A 20,429-nucleotide genomic window follows, 5' to 3' on the forward strand; every position below is an offset into this window, starting at 1 on the left:
GCACTTGTTTGAAAAGAAACACATCTGCTATTACCACTACGACTGCTATGTCAAATATGTTCTTTCATTACAGATTACGAGGGGGATTTATCTTTTACATATTACCCTCATTATTTTCTCTGCAATTTAATATTTTTTGCTTAAGTAACACTATCACTTACAAAACCAGGAAAATAGTTTCCTGTTGAACCAAATCATGAATGGTCTCCACAGTTAAGAGCAGAGCAAATACCGTTTAGGTCTTGGTAGATCAGGGAAGAAAAGCGAAAAGATGCATGACAGCTAAACATCCAGCTGGCTACCCTGGACACACTGGAACTGGAAAAGCTTGAATTCCATGTAGTAGACAGTGGTTTCCACAAATGCCTTCTCAAACCTGGAGGTGGGCCAGTCTAATTAATCCCCACTGTGTCTGAAGAGCTAGAGGGGATGTTATAGGACTTCAATTACTTGGACCTAAAGGTTGAAATAGGGAAAGAACAAAACTTAATAGATAGTCAATTCAGTGACAATTTTAGTGAACAGGAAAAAGCTCCTCTGTACAGACTAACAGAAAGAAACTAGCTGTAATATTCTCTGAATAGATGTGCAATATTTAATATTGACACCATACATTAAAACAAAACAACTGAAATACTTTCCAGTTATTTCTGGAAAAACCACTGAAGTAATTATTTAAGGTCAGTCATTCATAGATTTTGGGTTTTATTTTTTAAGTGCTTTCAGCCTCGTAGGAAAAAAACTGGGTATATCAACAATTACAAATTTTACTATGACAGGACTTCCCTGGTGGTCCAGTGGTTATGACTTGATGCTTCCAATGCAGGAGACATGGGTTCGATCCCTGGTCAGGGAACTAAGATCCCATATGGTGTGAGGCGTGGCTAAAAAAATAAATTTAAAAAATTAAAAAAAAAATTAATTATGATAAAAATGCATAATGAAATTTGTGTTGGAGTAAAATAGTTATTCAAGCCTTAGAATACTAAACTATCTTGACATATATTGATGACATTTTTCTACATGAAAAATAATTGAGGCATCTGCTTGATAATTTTATCATGAACTTTGAATATGAAAATAACATCTCCCGTTCAAGTGTACTCAGTGTAAATAAAGGAAACCTCATGTTCTGATTTTTGGATCATCTCTGAGAGAATTCAGGTGCAAATAAATTAGAGAGGATGACAGCAAGAGTGAGAAGAAGAGAGAAATCAGAAAAGAATTCACCCATAAAGTTAGAAGAATACAAATACAGGTGAAAGTTAGAAGAATACAAATACAGGTGACAAATCCAATTTCATTTCAAATCTTGAGGAAAAAAAGAACTACAGGTGAACAGCTTTTAAAAAAATACTTTCAAGGTGTATTTCTTTTAGTTTAATCCAAAAGCAGTGATGATTGAGAAAAGGAGACCTAGAATCTGATGACTTAACGGCCACTAAATTGTACCTCCTTTTCCTCCTCTGAAAAGGGCTGGAAATTATTTCTGTGATGCCTCCCAGTAATATTCTGAAACCTTCAGTACACCCCCTTCTATGTTACAAGTAGCTTTAATTTGTCACATCAGTGGAACACAAACTTGGCATGTAGTGAAGCATGCTTTTTTTAGGTGTCTAAAGTGCAGATGTGTCCCCAGTTTCACTCTTCAATTGAACTTGATCCTCAAATTCTTCTCCCCTCTTCACCTTGCTTTTTTCTAACATTTGTTCGGAACCCTGAAAAGGAATGAATTACAAACACTGATACCTAGTGTCTAGAAATGAGGTGGTATAAAAAATGAGTCATTTGTGTATCAGAAGTCAGGTTCATGCCAGGCTGTGCATCCCATCTGCACCCCTGAGTACTGGCTCTGGCACCTGTCATAAAAACTCAGAGCCTATAACAGAAGAGACAGAACCAAAAGAGTAAAAGGTCCTAGTTATCTGCTCTAAAAAGTTAAGAAATCAGGTGCAAAGAGACTCTTTCTGAACTGAAATGCTAACATTTGAACATACAGATTACTAGGCAGAATCCTTACTGGGAAAAGGAAACTAGACAGAAGCACCTGGTTCCAAACTGTATTTCCGTACAATAGGCTCTGTTTTGACTTGTTCTTGTAGACTTGGCAGAAACTTTAAAAAAACAAATAAACTATGGAACATAAACATTTGATTTTTAGAAGTGCAAGAGGCATTCCTCAACTAGCGTCTCTATAAGGAAAATGTTCAAATTTAACAAAGAGTAGTCATACTTAAAATCCCCCAAACCTATGACTTTACCCTGAAATATATGTCTGTACACACACACTCATATATATCATATGCAAGAATGAAGTCTAATACAACTATTTCACTTACTTTCAGTAACAGCTATGTAATTATTTTAAATGAATTAGAATCACCAAGAAATATAAATTGCAAGGAATGCCTAAGTCACAGATGGAAGTATTTTCTAAAATGAAGTAGCCTTCATTAGAGAGACACCCTTTAAAAAAATCAAAGAAGTTAACTGCCGTGTATGATTAAATTCTAGGTAATACAATTTTATCTTACTCCTTTGAAGTAAGGTATAATCTCTAAACTGTCTGTGATAAGCTAGTTAAGTTCAAAAGGAGTCATCCACACATCATCTACCTCTGTCCTTTTTGGACACAGGGCAGGTACCAGTCCCTCCCCACAGGAAGTCTGCACAAGTCCCTGGACCATCCTCACCGACCAGGGGGCAGACACCAGAAGTAAAAGGAACTATTAATACAAACCTGCAGCCTGCAAAAAGGAGACCACAAACACATAAAACATTAAAACAACATTAAACATACCAACATTCACATTATAGAGGTCCCAGAAGTAGAAGAGAAAGGGCCTGAGAAAATATTTGAAGAGATTATAGCTGAAAACTTCCCTAATATGAGAAAGGAAACACTCAAGTTCAGGAAGCACAGAGAGTCCCATATGGGATAAACCCAAGGAGTAACATGCCAAGACACACATTAATCAAATTGACAAAAATTAAATACAAAGAAAAAATATTAAAAGCAGCAAGGGAAAAGCAACATACAAAGGAATCCCTATAAGGTTATCAGCTGATTTCTCAGCAGAAACTCTGCAGGCCAGAAGGGGGTGGCATGATATATTTAAAGTGATGAAAGGGAAAAACCTACAACGAAGAATACTATACCCAGCAAGGCTCTCATTCAGATGCAACAGAGAAATCAAAATTTTTACAGACAAGCAAAAGCTAAGAGAATTCAGCACCACCAAACCAGCTTTACAACAAACAAACACTAAAGGAACTTCTCTAGGCAGGAAAGAAAAAAAAAATGTGGCCACAACTAGAAACAAGAAAATCACAAATGGGAAAGCTCACCACTAAAGGCAAACATACAGTAAAAGTAGGAAATCATCTACACACAAATATGAAACCAGCAACCATGAGAAGAGGGGAGTACAAATACAGGAAATGGGAAATGCATTTGAAATTAAGAGACCAGAAACTTGAAACCTCCTCTCTCTCTCTCTCTCTCTCTATATATATACACACAAACACACATACATATATATATATATAGCTATATCAAAACCTCATAAGAACTGCAAACCAAAAAACGATACACACACACACAAAAAAGGAATCCAAACACAACACTAAAGGTAGTCATCAAATCACAAAACAAAAGAATGAAAGAAAAAAAGACCTAAAAAAACAATTCCAAAACAATTAACACATGGCAATAAGAACATACATATCAATAATTACCTTAAATGTAAATGGATTAAATATTCCAACCAAAAGACAGACTGGTTGAATGGATAGAAAAATAAGATCTGTATATATGCTGTCTACAAGAGACCCACTTCACATCTAGGAACACATACATACTGAAAATGAGGGTATGGAAAAAGGCATTTCACGCAAATGGAAATCAAAAGAAAGCTGGTGTAGCAATACTCAGACAAAATAGACTTTAAAGACTGTTACAAGAGACAAGGAAGGACACTACATAACGATCAAGGGATCAATCCTAGATGAAGATATAACAATTGTAAATACATATGCACCCAACATAGGAGCACCTCAATATACAAGGCAAATTCTGACAGCCATAAAAGGGGAAACGGACAGTAACACAATAATGGTGGGGGACTTTAATACCCCACTTACACCAATGGACAGATCGTTCAGACAGAAAATCAGTAAGGAAACACAGGCCTTAAATGACACATTAGACCAGATGGACCTAACTGATATTTATAGGACATTCCATCGAAAAGCAGCAGAATACACTTTCTTCTCAAGATGGACCACATCTTGGGCCACAAATCAAGCCTCAGTAAATTTAAGAAAACTGAAATCATATCAAGCATCTTTTCAAACAACAATGCTATGAGATTATAAATTTACAGGAAAAAAACCCTAAAAAACACAAACATGTGGAGGCTAAACAATATGTTCCTAAACAACCAATGGATCACTGAAGAAATCAGGAAATAAAAAAAAATACCTAGAGAGAAATGACAACGAAACATGACGATCTAAAACTTATGGGACACAGCAAAAGCAGTACTAAGAGGGAAGTTTATAGCAATAAAATCTTACCTCAGGAAACAAGAAAAATCTCAAACCTAACCTTACACCTAAAGCAACTAGAGAACAAAAAATCTAAAGTTAGTAGAAGGAAACAAATCATAAAGATCAGAGCAGCACAGGGAACTCAATATTCTGTAATAACCTTTATGGGAAAAGAATCAAAAAATGAAAAAATATATATCTCCATTCTTTTATATATATATAAAACAGATTCACTTTGCTGTACACCTGAAACTAACACAACATTGTAAATGAACTATATGCCAATAAAATTAAAAAACAAACAGAAAAACACCACAAAGGAAAATCTTTATCTTCTCATCTAGGTTATACAGCTACTATAAAATAAATACACAGCTTACCTCTTATTAATATGTTTTGAAACCTGATAGAGAAATAATAAGCACTTTGCAATGGTTCCATATTTTTCAAAACTTACTTAGTCCCTTATACTCTACTTAGACTTTAACTGGGAATTATTTGCCATTTCTAATGAATTTCTAAAAGTTTTGGCGATCTATGTGAAGCTATATGAAAAAAAAAAGTTTATTCCCTTCTAGATTTATTTGGTTAGCTGAAGTTATAGAAGATAATAACTTCCATTTTTATGAGATCATTTACACAGTGTATTAGTGAGTATGTCTTAGCTTGGTTAATAGGTTGAGAACTTGTTTCATTGATAACACTTAAAATTTACTGAATGTTCAACTAGATGGTTGGCACATGAATTATCTCCTTTAATTTTCACAACAACCTTATGAGTCTAGTTCTATTCTTTTCCCCTTTGAGATTAAGAAGCTAGCCTTAGAAGAAGTAATGTTCCCCTGGTGAAGAGCTAGTACATATTGGAGGCAGTCATAAAAGCTAGGTTTTATCGAACTCCATAAATCTTGTTTTTAAACATTATACAATTATGACTCCCATTGCTAAATTCTGCATTTACAAAAATATAAATGAATTTACAAATTATATTAAACCCCAAGAAAACACAGAGTACAGGCTCAGATGCAAAATTAAATGCTTATTGTCCTTGCTGTAGGAAGGTACACTTTGTCCTCACAGAATGTAAAGGAATAAACGCATTACCCAATGCCCATGTTGGATACCTCCCAATTTTTAAAAGGATGCTGCATAATCTCTTATAAAACTGCAATTCTAATATGAGTTATAAATCCAACTTAACCACATAATAAAGTAATCATGGAAAAGTACAAATAAATGTAAATTCTTCTTGGGAAATTTTGCACTGCTGAAATTTCAAACCTTTTAAGATTCGCAAATAATTATAAAACCCACCTTAAATCTCTTCTTAAGAGAGGTAGGATATAAAGCCATCATTTCTTTTTTTTTAAGCCCCCATATTCATTGGTCTTTTTTCATTATGTATTTCAAACACACAGGCAAGAATAGAGACTAATATAAAGAATGTTCATGTCTTAAGGAATTAAATATCATAGATTCCACCCAAGGCCATTATTTCTAAAACAAGCATATTATCAAAGCAACACAGAAAAAATTCTCTTTACTCTAATACAGTTCCCGGAATTCTAAAGCAAACAGCTGGGAGATATAGTAAATGTTTTTAAAATCTTGAAAAGATTCAATTTTAAACATAAGCCATTTATCTTCACTGTTTTTTAAAAAATGAAATTGATAATTTTTCTGAGTTATCACTGGAAAGTGTGGCCAATGATCATGGATTGCTCTGTGACCCAAATACCATGGATTAGAATATCTGCATATGTTCTCAAAAGGTATGAAGAGGAAAAGAAAGAAGTTCTGACCTATGGTGTTGTGACTGCTCTTAACAGAGCAAGCACTGCAAACAGTACCTACCCAGTAACGTCAGGACACAGGCCAGTATTGCGATCAGGGCTCCCGTGCTGAGGCCAGCAGGGAGGATGTAGGCCTCGGCGTTGCAGGTCTGGGCTACCCCATCTGCATCACAGTCACAGACACGGATGGTGAGGGTGTTGGTGCTGCTAAGTGATGGTGATCCACTGTCCACGATGAAGACTGGCAGATAATAAACAGATTGCTCCTGTCTCCGGAAGCCATTTCTCCTGGTGAGAATTGAGGCTGTGTTGTCTAGAGTAAAGAAAGAAAATGCATGGAACACAAGATTTCTGATGGACTCTGTCCCACCAAACTTTAAGGACCTAAATGTAAGGCCAGACACTATCAAACTCTTAGAGGAAAACGGTTTTTTTGTTAGAGGAAAGCAGAACACTCTATGACATAAATCACAGCAAGATCTTTTTTGACCCACCTCCTAGAGAAATGGAAATGAAGATAAAAATAAACTAATGGAACCTAATGAAACTTAAAATCTTTTGCACAGCAAAGGAAACCATAAACAAGACGAAAAGACATCCCTCAGAATGGGAGAAAATATTTGCAAACAAAGCAACTGACAAAGGATTAATCTCCAAAATATACCAGCAGCTCATGCAGCTCAATAGCAAAAAAACAAACAACCCAAACCAAAAATGGGCAGGAGACCTAAACAGACATTTCTCCAAAGAAGATATACAGATTGCCAACAAACACATGAAAGGATGCTCAACATCACTAATCATTAGAGAAATGCAAATCAAAACTACAATGAGGTATCACCTCACACCAGTCAGAATGGCCATCATCAAAAAGTCTACAAACAATAAATGCTGGAGAGGGTGTGGAGAAAAGGGAACCCTCTTGCACTGTTGGTGGGAATGTAAATTGTTACAGCCACTATGGAGAACAGTATAGAGTTTCCTTAAAAAATAAAAACAGAACTACCATATGACCCAGCAATCCCACTACTGGGCATATACCCTGAGAAAACCAGAATTCAAAAACAGTCATGTAGGACAATGTTCATTGCAGCACTATTTACAGTAGCCAGGACATAGAAGCAACCTAAGTGTCCATCGACAGATGAATGGATAAAGAAGATGTGGCATATATATACAATGGAATATTACTCGGCCATATAAAGAAACGAAATTGAGTTATTTGTAGTGAGGTGGATGGACCTAGAGACTGTCATACAGAGTGAAGTAAGTCAGAAAGAGAAAAACAAATACCATATGCTAACACGTATATATGGAATCTAAAAAAAAAAAATGGCTCTGAAGAACCTAGGGCCAGGACAGGAATAAAGACACAGACGTAGAGATGGACTTGAGGACACAGGGAGGGGGAAGGGTAAGCTGGGACGAAGTGAGAGTGGCATGGACATATATACACTACCAAACGTAAAATAGATAGCTAGTGGGAAGCAGCTGCATAGCACGGGGAGATCAGCTCGGTGCTTTGTGACCACCTAGAGGGGTGGGATAGGGAGGGTGGGAAGGAGACGCAAGAGGGAGGGGATATGGAGATATATGTATATGTATAGCTGATTCACTTTGTTATACAGCAGAAACTAACACACCATTGTAAAGCAATTATACTCCAATGAAGATGTTAAAAAAAAATAACTAAATAAATTAAAAAAAAAAAACTTTATCTGACTTAAGTCACTCTCCTCAGCTTCTTTTGACAGAGAGCCGTATTTCCAAATATTGGTTCATGTGAATACATTTTAATACATTTAGGTCATGCTATATGGTTATATCCAAAGAAACAGTTATAAAGTAAAACTGAACGGGAAAATGTTTATACATCATTTATTATATTACCTTCAACTTTGTAAAAATTACATATACCTTTTTACTAATCTTAACATTTTAAACCATATGCTTATAGAGAAGATAAAAATTAACAGGTTAAGTATTTTTGCATCATCATCAGATACCATACTTGAAATTTCCAATCCATCTTTTCTTGGACAAGTTCCAAGCCCAAAATAGAAAGAAGTAAAATAAGCCACTCTAGTTTTAATTAAAATGAGTATGCATACATATTCAAAAGAGGAATTATTGTGTAATTTTTAAAAATCCGTACTGGTACATAGGGTTACCAAAACACCATGTATATAAACATTTTGTCAGTGATAAAATAGGTCATTTGTGTTTAATTTATAATATATTCTTCTGTTTCATCTAACCTATTATAGTAATTATGAAACTTTTAACGGTGATCAGTAAGTCTGTATGACACAACTGTGATTTCTATACCAGAAATAGATTTTTGAATCTGCTAACAATTTGTTCAGTTAACTTCTTAATTAATTAATAATGGAATTTATGCGATTTTAAAATTTAGAGCAATTAATGAAAATATAATGGAAAAGAAGGAACACCAGGACCATAGTTTTACCCAGTGTGCTTTATCCAATGACATGAAAGAATGAACAATACTCTAATGAAAGAGCAAGCTGAAATCTGTTCTGTCTCAAACAGCACAGAACAGCAAGCACACGAGACTGGAATTATAAATGTAGTAGGAAGAAAAGTGTTTGGTTTTCAGCTTCCAGCTGGTAGGTTTTTATGTAAACAAATCTTTTATTTTAAAATGTATGAATTCAAGAGTGTTCATTAAAACACTACTCATGGAGTTGTTGAAGCATATTGTCTTGAGTATGTTTCTGTACCCTTGACACACACACCCCTAGTCTTTGCCTTCCAACCATTCAGATGTTATACATATTTATGATTTGATACACAAAGTTTTTTCAGAGTTGTTGATTTGTATCCTAACATGCCTGACATCAAATCACACACACACACACACACACACACACACACACACGACACGTTGAGCACGTGCTAAAATCCCCAATATCTGACGTATGTGATTTTTAAATTTACAGCAATGTTCCTATGTTGAGGAACATAATGTTCACAAAAGAGATCATAAAATTCATCACGTTCTGTATGTGCTTCCTAAAATGGAAGTCAACGGATGCACTGACGTTCTTTCTTCCTATTCCGTATGTTTTCCTCCAAGATTCCCACAGACGAGGGAGCTCTAGGCTTGCCCTTGGGGAAATCTTTCAATTGTGTGGCTGTGTCAACGTCCTGGAAATCCAGCCATTTTTAGTGCCTGTGCTGTCCTACAGTCATGGTGGTGCTGGATGATAACAAATGGGGGAAACGTTCAGACCCTTCTTGGGAAAATCATAAACTCCCCTCTCTGCATTTGTGCTGGATGAATGCAAATGCTGAGAATTGTCCTTTCCAACTATGATTAAGTCGGAGAGTTCGGGATTACCCACATAGAGAATGTGCTTCCTTTTATGTTACTACGGGGAAAAGACAGTATCCTCATTTAGCAGGGAGTGGGATCAGAAACATGTATTATTTTCACATTGAATTTCTGAGGCCAAAGTTGAATTTCCTGCAGTAAAATAAGTGGTGGCTTCAGGCAAAAGCACTTATAATGTCCATCTTCTGAAAGCAAGTATTTTTAGATAAGTCAGACTTAACTAACAAATTTATTTCTACATTTTGTTTTTCTGAAAGCTGAGTAACACAAACTGGAAGAATTACATTTCCTATATTGTTGGAGTATACTCCTTTCTCTGTTTATACAGAGAGAGAGAGAGAAAGAAGAGTATTCAAAATTAGACAATAGATAGCAAGTTCTCATGCTTCCTTTGAAAGTTTTTACAATTGTCTATATACTGTCTCTATGTCTAGAAGTATATATATATGTTTATATAATTGAGCAAAACCAGAATCTACCTATAGGTATTTGTAAAAATGTTTCTATAATGACATTTATAAAACTGATTAAGAGTGTTTATCTTTGAAGCAGAGAAACGGGACTTGGGATGATAGGGAATTCTTTTGTTCTTTTTTAATTTTATATTTCTTTGCATAAAGAGTATATTTGTTATTTGCATGGATTACTTTTATTTTTATGTTAAAAATAAAACAATAACTGATGTTGGCATTGAAATATTAAGTCAAAGTTGATTTAGGTTGAAATGTGTTAAGTCCAATTATTTTCCTAACCTCTCAGGTTATGCCTAGGTAGTATAATCCTTGTTAAGGCATTTAGCTGGTCCTCAACTGATTAGATACTCTGGATTAAGAGCTTGGTATACAGGTAAGGAAGCAAATGTCTAGAAGAAAAGACAGAGAGAGATGGATATGGCTTCCCCCCTTCTTTGGATTTAGGCCTCAAATGATTTAAGTAGCAGTTTCTTCTTCATGACAGCAAATCCACAGATAAAAATTACTTAAGGGGCTCACAGCCCTTTAATTAATGTCCTCGCTGGTATGAAGAAAAAAAAATTACATAATCAGCATTCCTGAGTGAGAAAAAGTACTTGCTTAGAAAGCATCTACCTGTTGCCTCCTCTGACGAAAAAAATTATACCTTACCTTTGTTATCTTTCAATGAGAAGTTGTGGTTATTCGTTGCATCCGTTGTTAAGCTGAAATAAAACTGGTGTCCATTGGATGGCTCATCTTTATCGACAGCACTGATTTTCTGGATAACCTAGGAATAGGGAATGTGAAACTTGAAAGCATGTTGGTGTGCTCAGCTGTTTTGTGAGGCAGGACAGAGCAACTTTACATGGACGATAAATACCATCTTCCTGAATGAGCTGTGTGAGGAGAGGGGGGAGGCGGCAGTGTCAGGTGTACTAATATGAACCCAATCTAAAAAGGGCTCTGAAAATCAAATCATGTCCTTTTCAAAATTCATATTTGAATTTACTTTTGTGAACCTCAGAAATAAGCTGTACCAACTGATTATACCATGGTCAGTAAACATCACAGGACACTGACAATATGGATGAGTAGACCAAACCACAAGGAGATTACACTCCACTTAATTCGTACAACTTCAAGGTACTTCAGCCCCGCTGTGTAATGTGGGAAGCGGCCCAATCGAGCTTAACATGCTATATTTCTCCTTAAAAAAGCCTAAGCCCTTAACCGTTTAGCACGGCTTTTACAACGTTTACCTTTTCTTCCAGAGGAATTTTCATCATCCCACTTAAACAGAATTTGAAAGTTCCTTTAATATTAGTTGATGCTACACATCAAAGCGTTAGTTTTGCTGAAACACGCTGATTATATTTTATCTTAAAGCTGGCAGGATTTCAAAGGCAACTGCTGCCGGGCATCTTTAAAGAAATCACGAACGAGGAGCCTGGTATTCTGGAGACTCTCACCTGGCCTGGCTGGGCGTTTTCACAAACGGTGGTCTCATAGTCCATGGCAAATTCAGGGGCGTTGTCATTGATGTCAAGTATAGTGATGGCCACGTAGCCTCTTCCTATTTGAGATGGATTCTCTAATAAATGGGAAAACGTTTTTTTTCATTTACAGGCACACCTCGTTCTATTGCACTTCACCTGAATGCGCTTTGCAGATATTGTGTGTTTTACAAATTGAAGGTTTGTGGCAACCCCTCATCAAGCAAGTCAATGGGTCCCATTTCTCCAATAACACTTGCTCACCTTGTGTCTCTGTCACATTTTGGTAATTCTCATAAGATTTCAAACTTTATTATTATTATTTTATGTGTTATGGTGATCTGTGATCAGTGATCTTTGATGTTCCTAATGTTCCTACTGTAACTTGCTGAAGGATCACATGACAGTTAGCATTTTTTGGCAATAAAGTATTTTTTAAATAAAGTGTAAACATTGTTTTTTTAGACATAATGCTATTTATTATATACTTAAACGATTACAGTATAGTATAAACACAACTTTCACATGCACTGAGAAACCAAAACATCTGTGTGACTCCTTCATTGTGATATTCACTTTACTGTGATGCCTGGAACTGAACCCACAATATCTCCATGGTCTGCTGGTCTGCTTGTTCTCAGAGTAAAGCTATTAGTCCAACCCCATCTTACTTAGGAAACTCATATTTAAAACGATTAGAATCAACCAAAAATGTTTGCCTCTCTAAAGCACAATCTAATAAGGAAATGACTAAGAGTTGAATAAAATCTAGAACCACAACAATGTAGACTTTAAAGGGAGCAACGGAAACTCTGATCCAAATGTCATACACACACACACACAGTGACAAATAAGCCAGGAATTTCAATATTCTTTGATGCTAGAGCCGATTTTTGTATGAATATGTGTATATATTATGTACCTATTACATATGTATATAACATGCACACACTATAATTATGCATTGTTCTCTCAATGTTTTTCTTATCAAGGACCAAAATTAGTTCAATATGAGAATGTAGAAATCTGGGTGTCCTGGTTAGAGATCAATTTACTATTTTTTTGTAAACTACTGGACCAACCCCATGTCAGCATAAATGCAGCACATAAAGTATGACCACAAAACAAGCAGAAGCCCTCTGAGGGTAACTCGGGCCCATTATTTTACGGTAACCTCTTTTCACTAACTTTGTAAGTATTAGCGAATAAAGTTAGAGAATATAAATATTTCGCAGCTTGAAATTAGAAAATTTCAAAATTTTGCTGAATTCAAACAAACACCTAGTAAAATTCAAGTCAAAACTGTAAACTCATGTCAACCCATTCTCCACTCTCAATGTCCTCCATCCTAATTTAATGTTAAACCTTACAACTTACGGCTCTCCATTGCAAGGACTGTGATATTATGAACAGCATTTGTCTCTCGATCCAGAGATTTGGCGGTTGTAATAACTCCACTGTTGGCATCAATATTGAAGTATCTCTCCAAGTCTGTGTTTCTGTCAATTGAATACCTAATTGAATATTTAAAAAAACAAACACTTCAATATTTGTTTGATTATAATTTGCTGAATTTATTTCATTAATTGCACAGCCAATCACGAAATTCTGCTGACTCCATGATCTGTCATACTAACATAAAATATGTTTAGTTTAAAACTTCACCAATGTTCCAGTTGATTCATAACCTGCTTGTCAATAATCTCTACTTTTCCGTCCAACAGTACAAAATAAAGACAATAGTATAATTATCTTCACAGTGGATTTGAATATGCCGTTATAAACTCCAAACTGTGGCTCCTAAAAAACATTCACATCAGATTTAGTAGCCCTGGTCACGATTAGAGGTCCCTCTAAAATGAAACATATGTAGACATCTGACACCAGGTTGGTCTTAACCTTTCTGTTTTTATATTGCTCACTCGGGGGCCTTGACCAGGGTTCCACAGACATGTTTCAAAGCAGAACCCCTCAGTGTGGAGAAAAGGGAACCCTCCTACACTGTTGGTGGGAATGTAAATTGGTACAACCACTATGGAGAACAGTATTAAGGCTCCTTAAAAAACTAAATATAGAACCATCGTATGGTCCAACAATTCCACTCCTGGGCATATATCCAGAGAAAACCATAATTCGAAAAGATACATGCACCCCAATGTGCATAGCAGCACTATTTACAATAGCCAAGACATGGAAGTAGCCTAAATGTCCATCAACACAGGAATGGATAAAGAAGATGTGGTACATATATACAATGAAATATTACTCAGCCATTAAAAAGAATGAAATAATGCTATTTGTAGCAACATGGATGGACCTAGAGCTTATCATACTAAGTGAAGTAAGTCAGACAGAAAAAGACATATCATATGATATCACTTATATGTGGAATCTAAGAAAGTGATACGAATGAACTTGTTTACAAAACAGAAGCAGACTCACAGACTTTGAAAACAAACTTACGGTTACCAAAGAGGAAAGGTGGGGGGAGAGATAAATTAGTAGTTTGGGATTAACATATACGATATAATCAACAAGGACCTACTGTATAGCACAGGGAACTCTACTCAATATTCTGTAATAACCTATATAGGAAAAGAATCTGAAAAAGAATGGATATATGTATAACTGAATCACTTTGCTGTACACCTGAAACTAACACAACATTGTAAATCAACTATAATCCAATATAAAATAAAATTTTTTTAAAAAGTAGAATGCCTCAAATTACATAAATATTTTGGCATGTAAAGGCTTTTCTCAAAATATCTCTATCTAAATATTAGTAAATAACTACCACTCTACTTGTATTCTTGTTCAATTATGCTATTTTTTGATTCATATACAAAATTCACCCTTCCCTCATTAATGACTATCTTCAAATGTCCTTGTCTTTCTAGGTGGGTGAAATAAGGACTCTCATTTAAAAACAAATAATTACACAAATGAACAAATGAACAAACAGATAAACACACACCCAATTTCAGAAAGTATTCTCTGTTTCCGTAGTAATTCAACTACTATTATTAAATAGAATCATCTACTACTAGTCTGCTATATAACAAGATGCAAGAAACTTAAAAAGGAAAGAGAAGGCATAGGAAAATGTTACCAAAAAACTGACCACAGATCAACAAATATTATTGTCTTTGTGCAGCAACAGGTATTTGAGAATATTACAAAGTTATTTTTGATGGCTTCTGTTTTCTTGATGGCACAGGAGACAAGGTTGTCAGCTAAGACAGAGAGGAGAAGGTGGTTTGAGGAGGAGAGAGAATTCCTTTTTTTAGAAGAGACAAAAATGCATATACTAGGGAGAATATAATGGAATAGCTGAGCATCGTGGATTGCCCCTTTGAGATTTATGTCCATTGACTTAATGTAAAACCAGTCATCCCGTTTGTCTGTCTTGCTTTGTTCTCATCTATGTATTTGAAGATGCATAAAAAGGAGAGGGTTGGGTTTAACCAGTCATGGACAATGAGAGGAGAGGAGGGTTAGGAGGATAAGGGTACCAACATGTGAGTGATGATAATGAAGGTCCACGGTCTCTAAGTTTGTAAGAGAGAACTGAGGAAATAAGGGAAGGCAGATTGACATCGAGAAGATTCTGGTAGCACCAATTGGTGGTAGGACTTTACCAGGATGCAGAATTGCTGGAGTGGGAAGTAGCAGACAGAGAATGAGACGCCTGAAGTCGATTTTCAACAGCAGTGTATCTATGAGAGTTAGCAAGCCAAGGGTATGTTCATAAGAATCTATGACAAAACTGAGGCAGAGAAACAGATCACTAAAGTCAAGACGATCAAGAAAGTGAGAAGCCAAAAGTGACGGTGGGGAGAAATAAAATAATCTGCGTACTAAAATCCTCAACAAATCAGTGTGATTACTATATATTTGATGGTTGATAGCAACATGAAAGATTTTGAGTAAAGCATGGTGATGCATTCTACAAAAGAGTTGAGAGTTTGAAAGGGAAAAGAAAATTAAATTGTTTGAAAATGGCAAAGGCAGTACAAAATGTACTCACCCTCACCTCCAGGATCTGTGCTACATGAGATATGAGAGGAAAAATAAATCTTGAGTTTCCCCATACCCTCTACTTACCATCTTTTTATTGTAGCTAAGTGTCTTTATTCAAATCAAAATCAAACCGTTCTACTTGAGCTCTCCATCCTATCTGCTGACCTCAAGAATGTTTTTCCTGGGATTTGGATCCTTTTCCATCTATATAGCTTTATTTGAATCAAAAACATGTGTGTTTTCTATTTTAAAAAACAAATTTCTTCCATTTGTGTCAAGTTCATCGTTGGCCTCCATATTGTCAAATCCATTGTTCACTTTTCTGTTCTTTTCTTACTTTCTATCTCATTTAAATTTACCACAATTGACCACTGACAACTCCTCAAAACACATTCTCCTTCTGCTTTTATTAAAACCACATATTCCCTGTTGTTCTCCTACCTCACTCTCTGCCCCTTTCAGTCACCTCGGCTGGTTTACCCTCCCCTTTGTGATCTTTAACTACTCGCACTCCCCCAAAACCTTTCCCACGATTCCCTTCTCTTCTTTGTAAAAACACTTTTCCTTGCAACTTACAGAGTCCTATAGGTTAACTCACTTCTATATTTTTGATGACACCTACATTTATATAAAATCTCCTTGACCAACCAAACTTACATATTGAATTACTTACTTAGTAGAACCACATAAATACACAATGTGCCCTGAAATGTAACACGCCCAGACTGATGTTGTCTCCTACCAACCCCCAAACCTCCTCCTCCCTCACGCCTTTCCACCTGAGCAAATGACACTACCAGTCACTTGGTTACTCAAACTAAAAACCTAGATTTGTTTTTCTTTCTTGTCTCTGCATCCAAGTTGTCAATAGTACTTGGCGGTAGATATCATTCCAAGCTACCACCTACTTTAGCCTAGACTTTGCATCATTTTACTCCTTATCAACATACTTCAATTCTTATTGTCGACAATCTACTTCCCACACAACAGCCATGCAAACAAGAAATGAGTTTATTTAATGTTAAAAATAGACTTTAATTTTCAATTACATAGAAGACCTAGATTTTCTCCTCTAAAATGTTGCTTTAGTCAAAACATTATATGCCAATATTTCATAGTATTAATGTATTCTCTATGTATGCAACGATTATACATATATAATTATTTAATTATATGTATAAATATATATTATATATATATAATCCAATGGTAATAGAATAATTAATATTAATGTTTGACATGAAGATTGTAACTCAATACCCATGCACTCATGCATCAATCGAGCCAATACTAAAAGCCTTTTAGATTCTTACAAAGCAAAAAGGCCTTGAACTTGGCATATATCTGTCTTAATGAGTTCATGTAATCCCCCACTGAGCTAAAGTCAATAACTAAAACATTTGCCTCTATTATCAATAGTCTCAAAACTCCCAGCATTCGAATAAAGGATATTAAACTTGAGAATTCATTTAATATGTTAAATATCTCCAACTTCTGTTCACCTCATAGAAAAACCCCTATATCTTTTGGGGATGTAGTTATCACCTATGCTTCCATAAATTTTGAGAAGAATGGACACCAAAGTTTCTATCATCCAAATATTAATTATTTCTAAATCATAAACTCTGTAGCTTCCACTTATAACTTGAAATATATCTTTATTTTTTATTTCTTTTAAATTTTTTTCTTCCAGTTTTATTGGGATATAATCGACATACAGCACTATATAAGTTTAAGGTTACAGCATGATGATTTGACTTACATACAACATGAACTGCTTACCACAATTCAGTATATTTTTAAATAGTTATAACTCTTACTTAGCTTTCACTAAATAGCCTCATATATATGTATTTGGTATTTCGTGAATTATTCTGATATTCTTATGTCTCCCTTTCACTCATTCATACATTCAGCAATTAATCTGGAGGACCTGCATGTGACGCTCTATCTCAGGAAATACAGTATATAAACAAAATATTTTGAAAGGTAGCAATCTATAATAAGTATTTAGGAGAAAACCAACAAATTGCTATTCTCAATGAAGGAAACTGGGACAGGTGTGGGAAGAGAATGAGGAATTATCTTGAGAAGAGGTGGAAACCTGGGCAAGGACCAGGAGTAGACAAACCATGGAAAATAGTCACAGTGGTTATTATATTTCTTAATCACAAGGACTTGAGATACCCTCAGTATTAAAGGGGTTCCCTATTTTCTACCAGCCCCTCTGGACATGCAAAAAGCGAAAATTTATGTGTGAGACATTAGCTAATGATAAAGTTACCTGAAGGGGGAAAAAAAAAAAATCCTTAACCAAGAGAAATAAAGAAAATACGGGCACTTTTTAGAGTGAGCGGGGGAAATTGTCTGAATTAGAATCTGGGAGGGCTGAGTGAGCCAAAAGAGAGAAAGTGTTCTGAAGAAGTTGGGAGAAGCACACTCTCTGCAGCTCCGGATCTACTGGCTTAAGGACAGAGAAATACAGTTGCCTGAATCAATTAGAGGCTGAACAGGAAAGAAAAGGACTGGTGTTTCTCTAATCATGACCCAAAGTTATCTTTAAAGCAACTTGTGCTGCAGTTAGTGGTGTGCACACTCACAACGATCCCTCTAGTTTCTATAAATTACAACCTAAAATACTTGACCTCTTTCACTGTATGTTGGAGTGACCAATGAAAGAGATCGCTTCCATATTTTTTGCAGCACTAGCAGTTAAAGCTTCTGCCCTCTCCATGTATAATGCAGGCACCTCCAAGTCTCAATAACCAGCCTCAATCCTTTTTCTGAGATTTCCTAAACTACTCCAGATACCGGCAACATCTTCAACTAAAGCTCAGAATATCCGAAAGCAGATTCATCAACCTGTCCCTCCCTCTAAATACACTGAGAATGTAAAACATATACATTTTTTTCCTAATCCTCAAACAGCTATGTAAGGTCATGTGTGACAGAGACTTTTACTTGTGCGCCTAATATCCACTTGCCCTTAGTTCTTATTAATAGATCCCTGCTTTTGTCAGAGGCAACCATGTGTCCAGCTGCAAAACTACACTTGCTAGCCTCCCTGTAGACGCAGTGTCCTTATAGCTAAGGTTTAACAAATGAGATGCAAAAGAAAGTTGTGTTGAGCGTCATTGAAAAACTCCCTCAAGGATAGGAGAGAGTTGCTAATTAGCTGGCATTTGATTTTTGCCCCTTCCCCTCTATCTCATGTGGGACACGAACACAATGGAGAGCAACCCAAAAGTCACCTTGTAAATATGAGGTGATGACTGCCTGACATAAGAGGCCAAGCCCTTGGTGACATTATCCTGCCAAATTGTCAGTCTTTGACTGCCTGGCTCCAGACTTCTCATCGGTAAGTCATTAGCGTTAAGCTTTGTTTCAACCAGCCAAGCACAATTTCTAACTAAGGCAAGCAGGTACCATTATTGCTGTATTTCAGTATCGGACTTTAAAGTCTCACAGCTGGTTGTTGATGGAACCAGGATTCAGAACCGTGTCTGTCTGAACCATCTTTCCAGTATATATCACATCGCACATAGATGAGCTTTTAGTCTCTACTACCTACCACTCTAGAATTCAGCCTCTTTTCATTTTTTTTTTCCACTGCTCTATCTAAAACTCTAAGACAGTTACACTGATGTATTAATTGACTAAATGACAATATGGTGTGTATCTCCCCTGAGGTGCCTTTCCTCACGTTGGCCCTTCTTTACTCCTATTTTCCCTCCTTCCAATCACTGTAGCCCTACTACTCCTTAAAGACAATCCTCTGCCTTGGTAAGGCACCAAGCCTTCCCAGTTACTTCAGAAATCGAGCCTTTTTAAGAAAGCCTGCAGTATACAGGGCCCATGGACTTCACTACAAGCTCCCTGCGCCGCACCACCACGAACCACAGACTGGGCAATATTTACAGCCACAATCCTGCAGCAAACCTACCGTACTAATCTGGGCTTTTCATTCGCCATTTGTACCCTTCTGTTTCTTTATCTGCAAAATGAGAAAATTTTACAAGATGATTTCTCATTTCCAGATTTAACATTGGATTCTTTATAAGTTTTCGCCTAAGATCTCTCCTCCAGCTAGATAACAAGTGGGTTGGGACCGCATCTAACACATCTGAATATCCTCAGTGTTCTGTGCATCTGAAACAAAATCAATCCCCTAATAAATGCCTGTAGTTACCAGCACTGCTGTTCAATAAGCTGTGAAGATCGACTAAAATGGCCCTCTCCGTATTCACAAGTAGTATTCGTATCACCCAGCTATGGATGTGCATGTTGATATTCACAAATAGAGTATGAAGGTGAGTGGGCTACATGAACACAAATGCTACTCCCTATATGGAAAAGATGACGTAATAGACACCGACAAATCTGATCAATAGAAATAACTGAATCATTTGAGTTGAAACCTTAATCGCTTAAGAAATTTACGCACGTGTGTGTGCGTGTGTGTGTGTGTGTGTGTGTGTGTGTGTGTGTGTGTGTTGCTACAAGCAGTGTACAGGTTTTGATACCGAACTTGCTAAAATCCTAGAACCACATTTTCTAACTAGAGTCATGTTTATTTATAACAGTGGAATGTTAACGCTTGCCTTATAGGGCTTTAATGAGAAATAAATTACTTCAAAATAAGCTATTGAGTTCAGTACTTAGTGGTGCCACTGTTTGCAGCCTCACCCCCTTCTTCTGATAATGGCAACTCAACTTTCCCTTGTGGATTTCAACCTTCCCAATCTCATGCAATCTT

General features: G+C 36.2%; 1 protein-coding gene across 1 annotated transcript in view; it reads right to left on the bottom strand.

The window, feature by feature from the left end:
• CDH7 (cadherin 7) overlaps window positions 1-20,429 on the bottom strand; it is a 118,362-nt gene that overhangs the window by 10,057 nt on the left and 87,876 nt on the right. The window contains exons 7-10 of the mRNA XM_061170268.1: window positions 13,028-13,164; window positions 11,627-11,748; window positions 10,827-10,944; window positions 6,406-6,657 (exon numbers count right to left, since the gene is read on the bottom strand). Coding sequence (XP_061026251.1) covers window positions 6,406-6,657; window positions 10,827-10,944; window positions 11,627-11,748; window positions 13,028-13,164 — 629 coding nt within the window. The remainder of the gene's footprint in view (window positions 1-6,405; window positions 6,658-10,826; window positions 10,945-11,626; window positions 11,749-13,027; window positions 13,165-20,429) is intronic.

The sequence above is a fragment of the Eubalaena glacialis genome, chromosome 15 (assembly GCF_028564815.1).
Source record: "Eubalaena glacialis isolate mEubGla1 chromosome 15, mEubGla1.1.hap2.+ XY, whole genome shotgun sequence".
Classification (NCBI taxonomy): Eukaryota; Metazoa; Chordata; class Mammalia; order Artiodactyla; family Balaenidae; genus Eubalaena; species Eubalaena glacialis.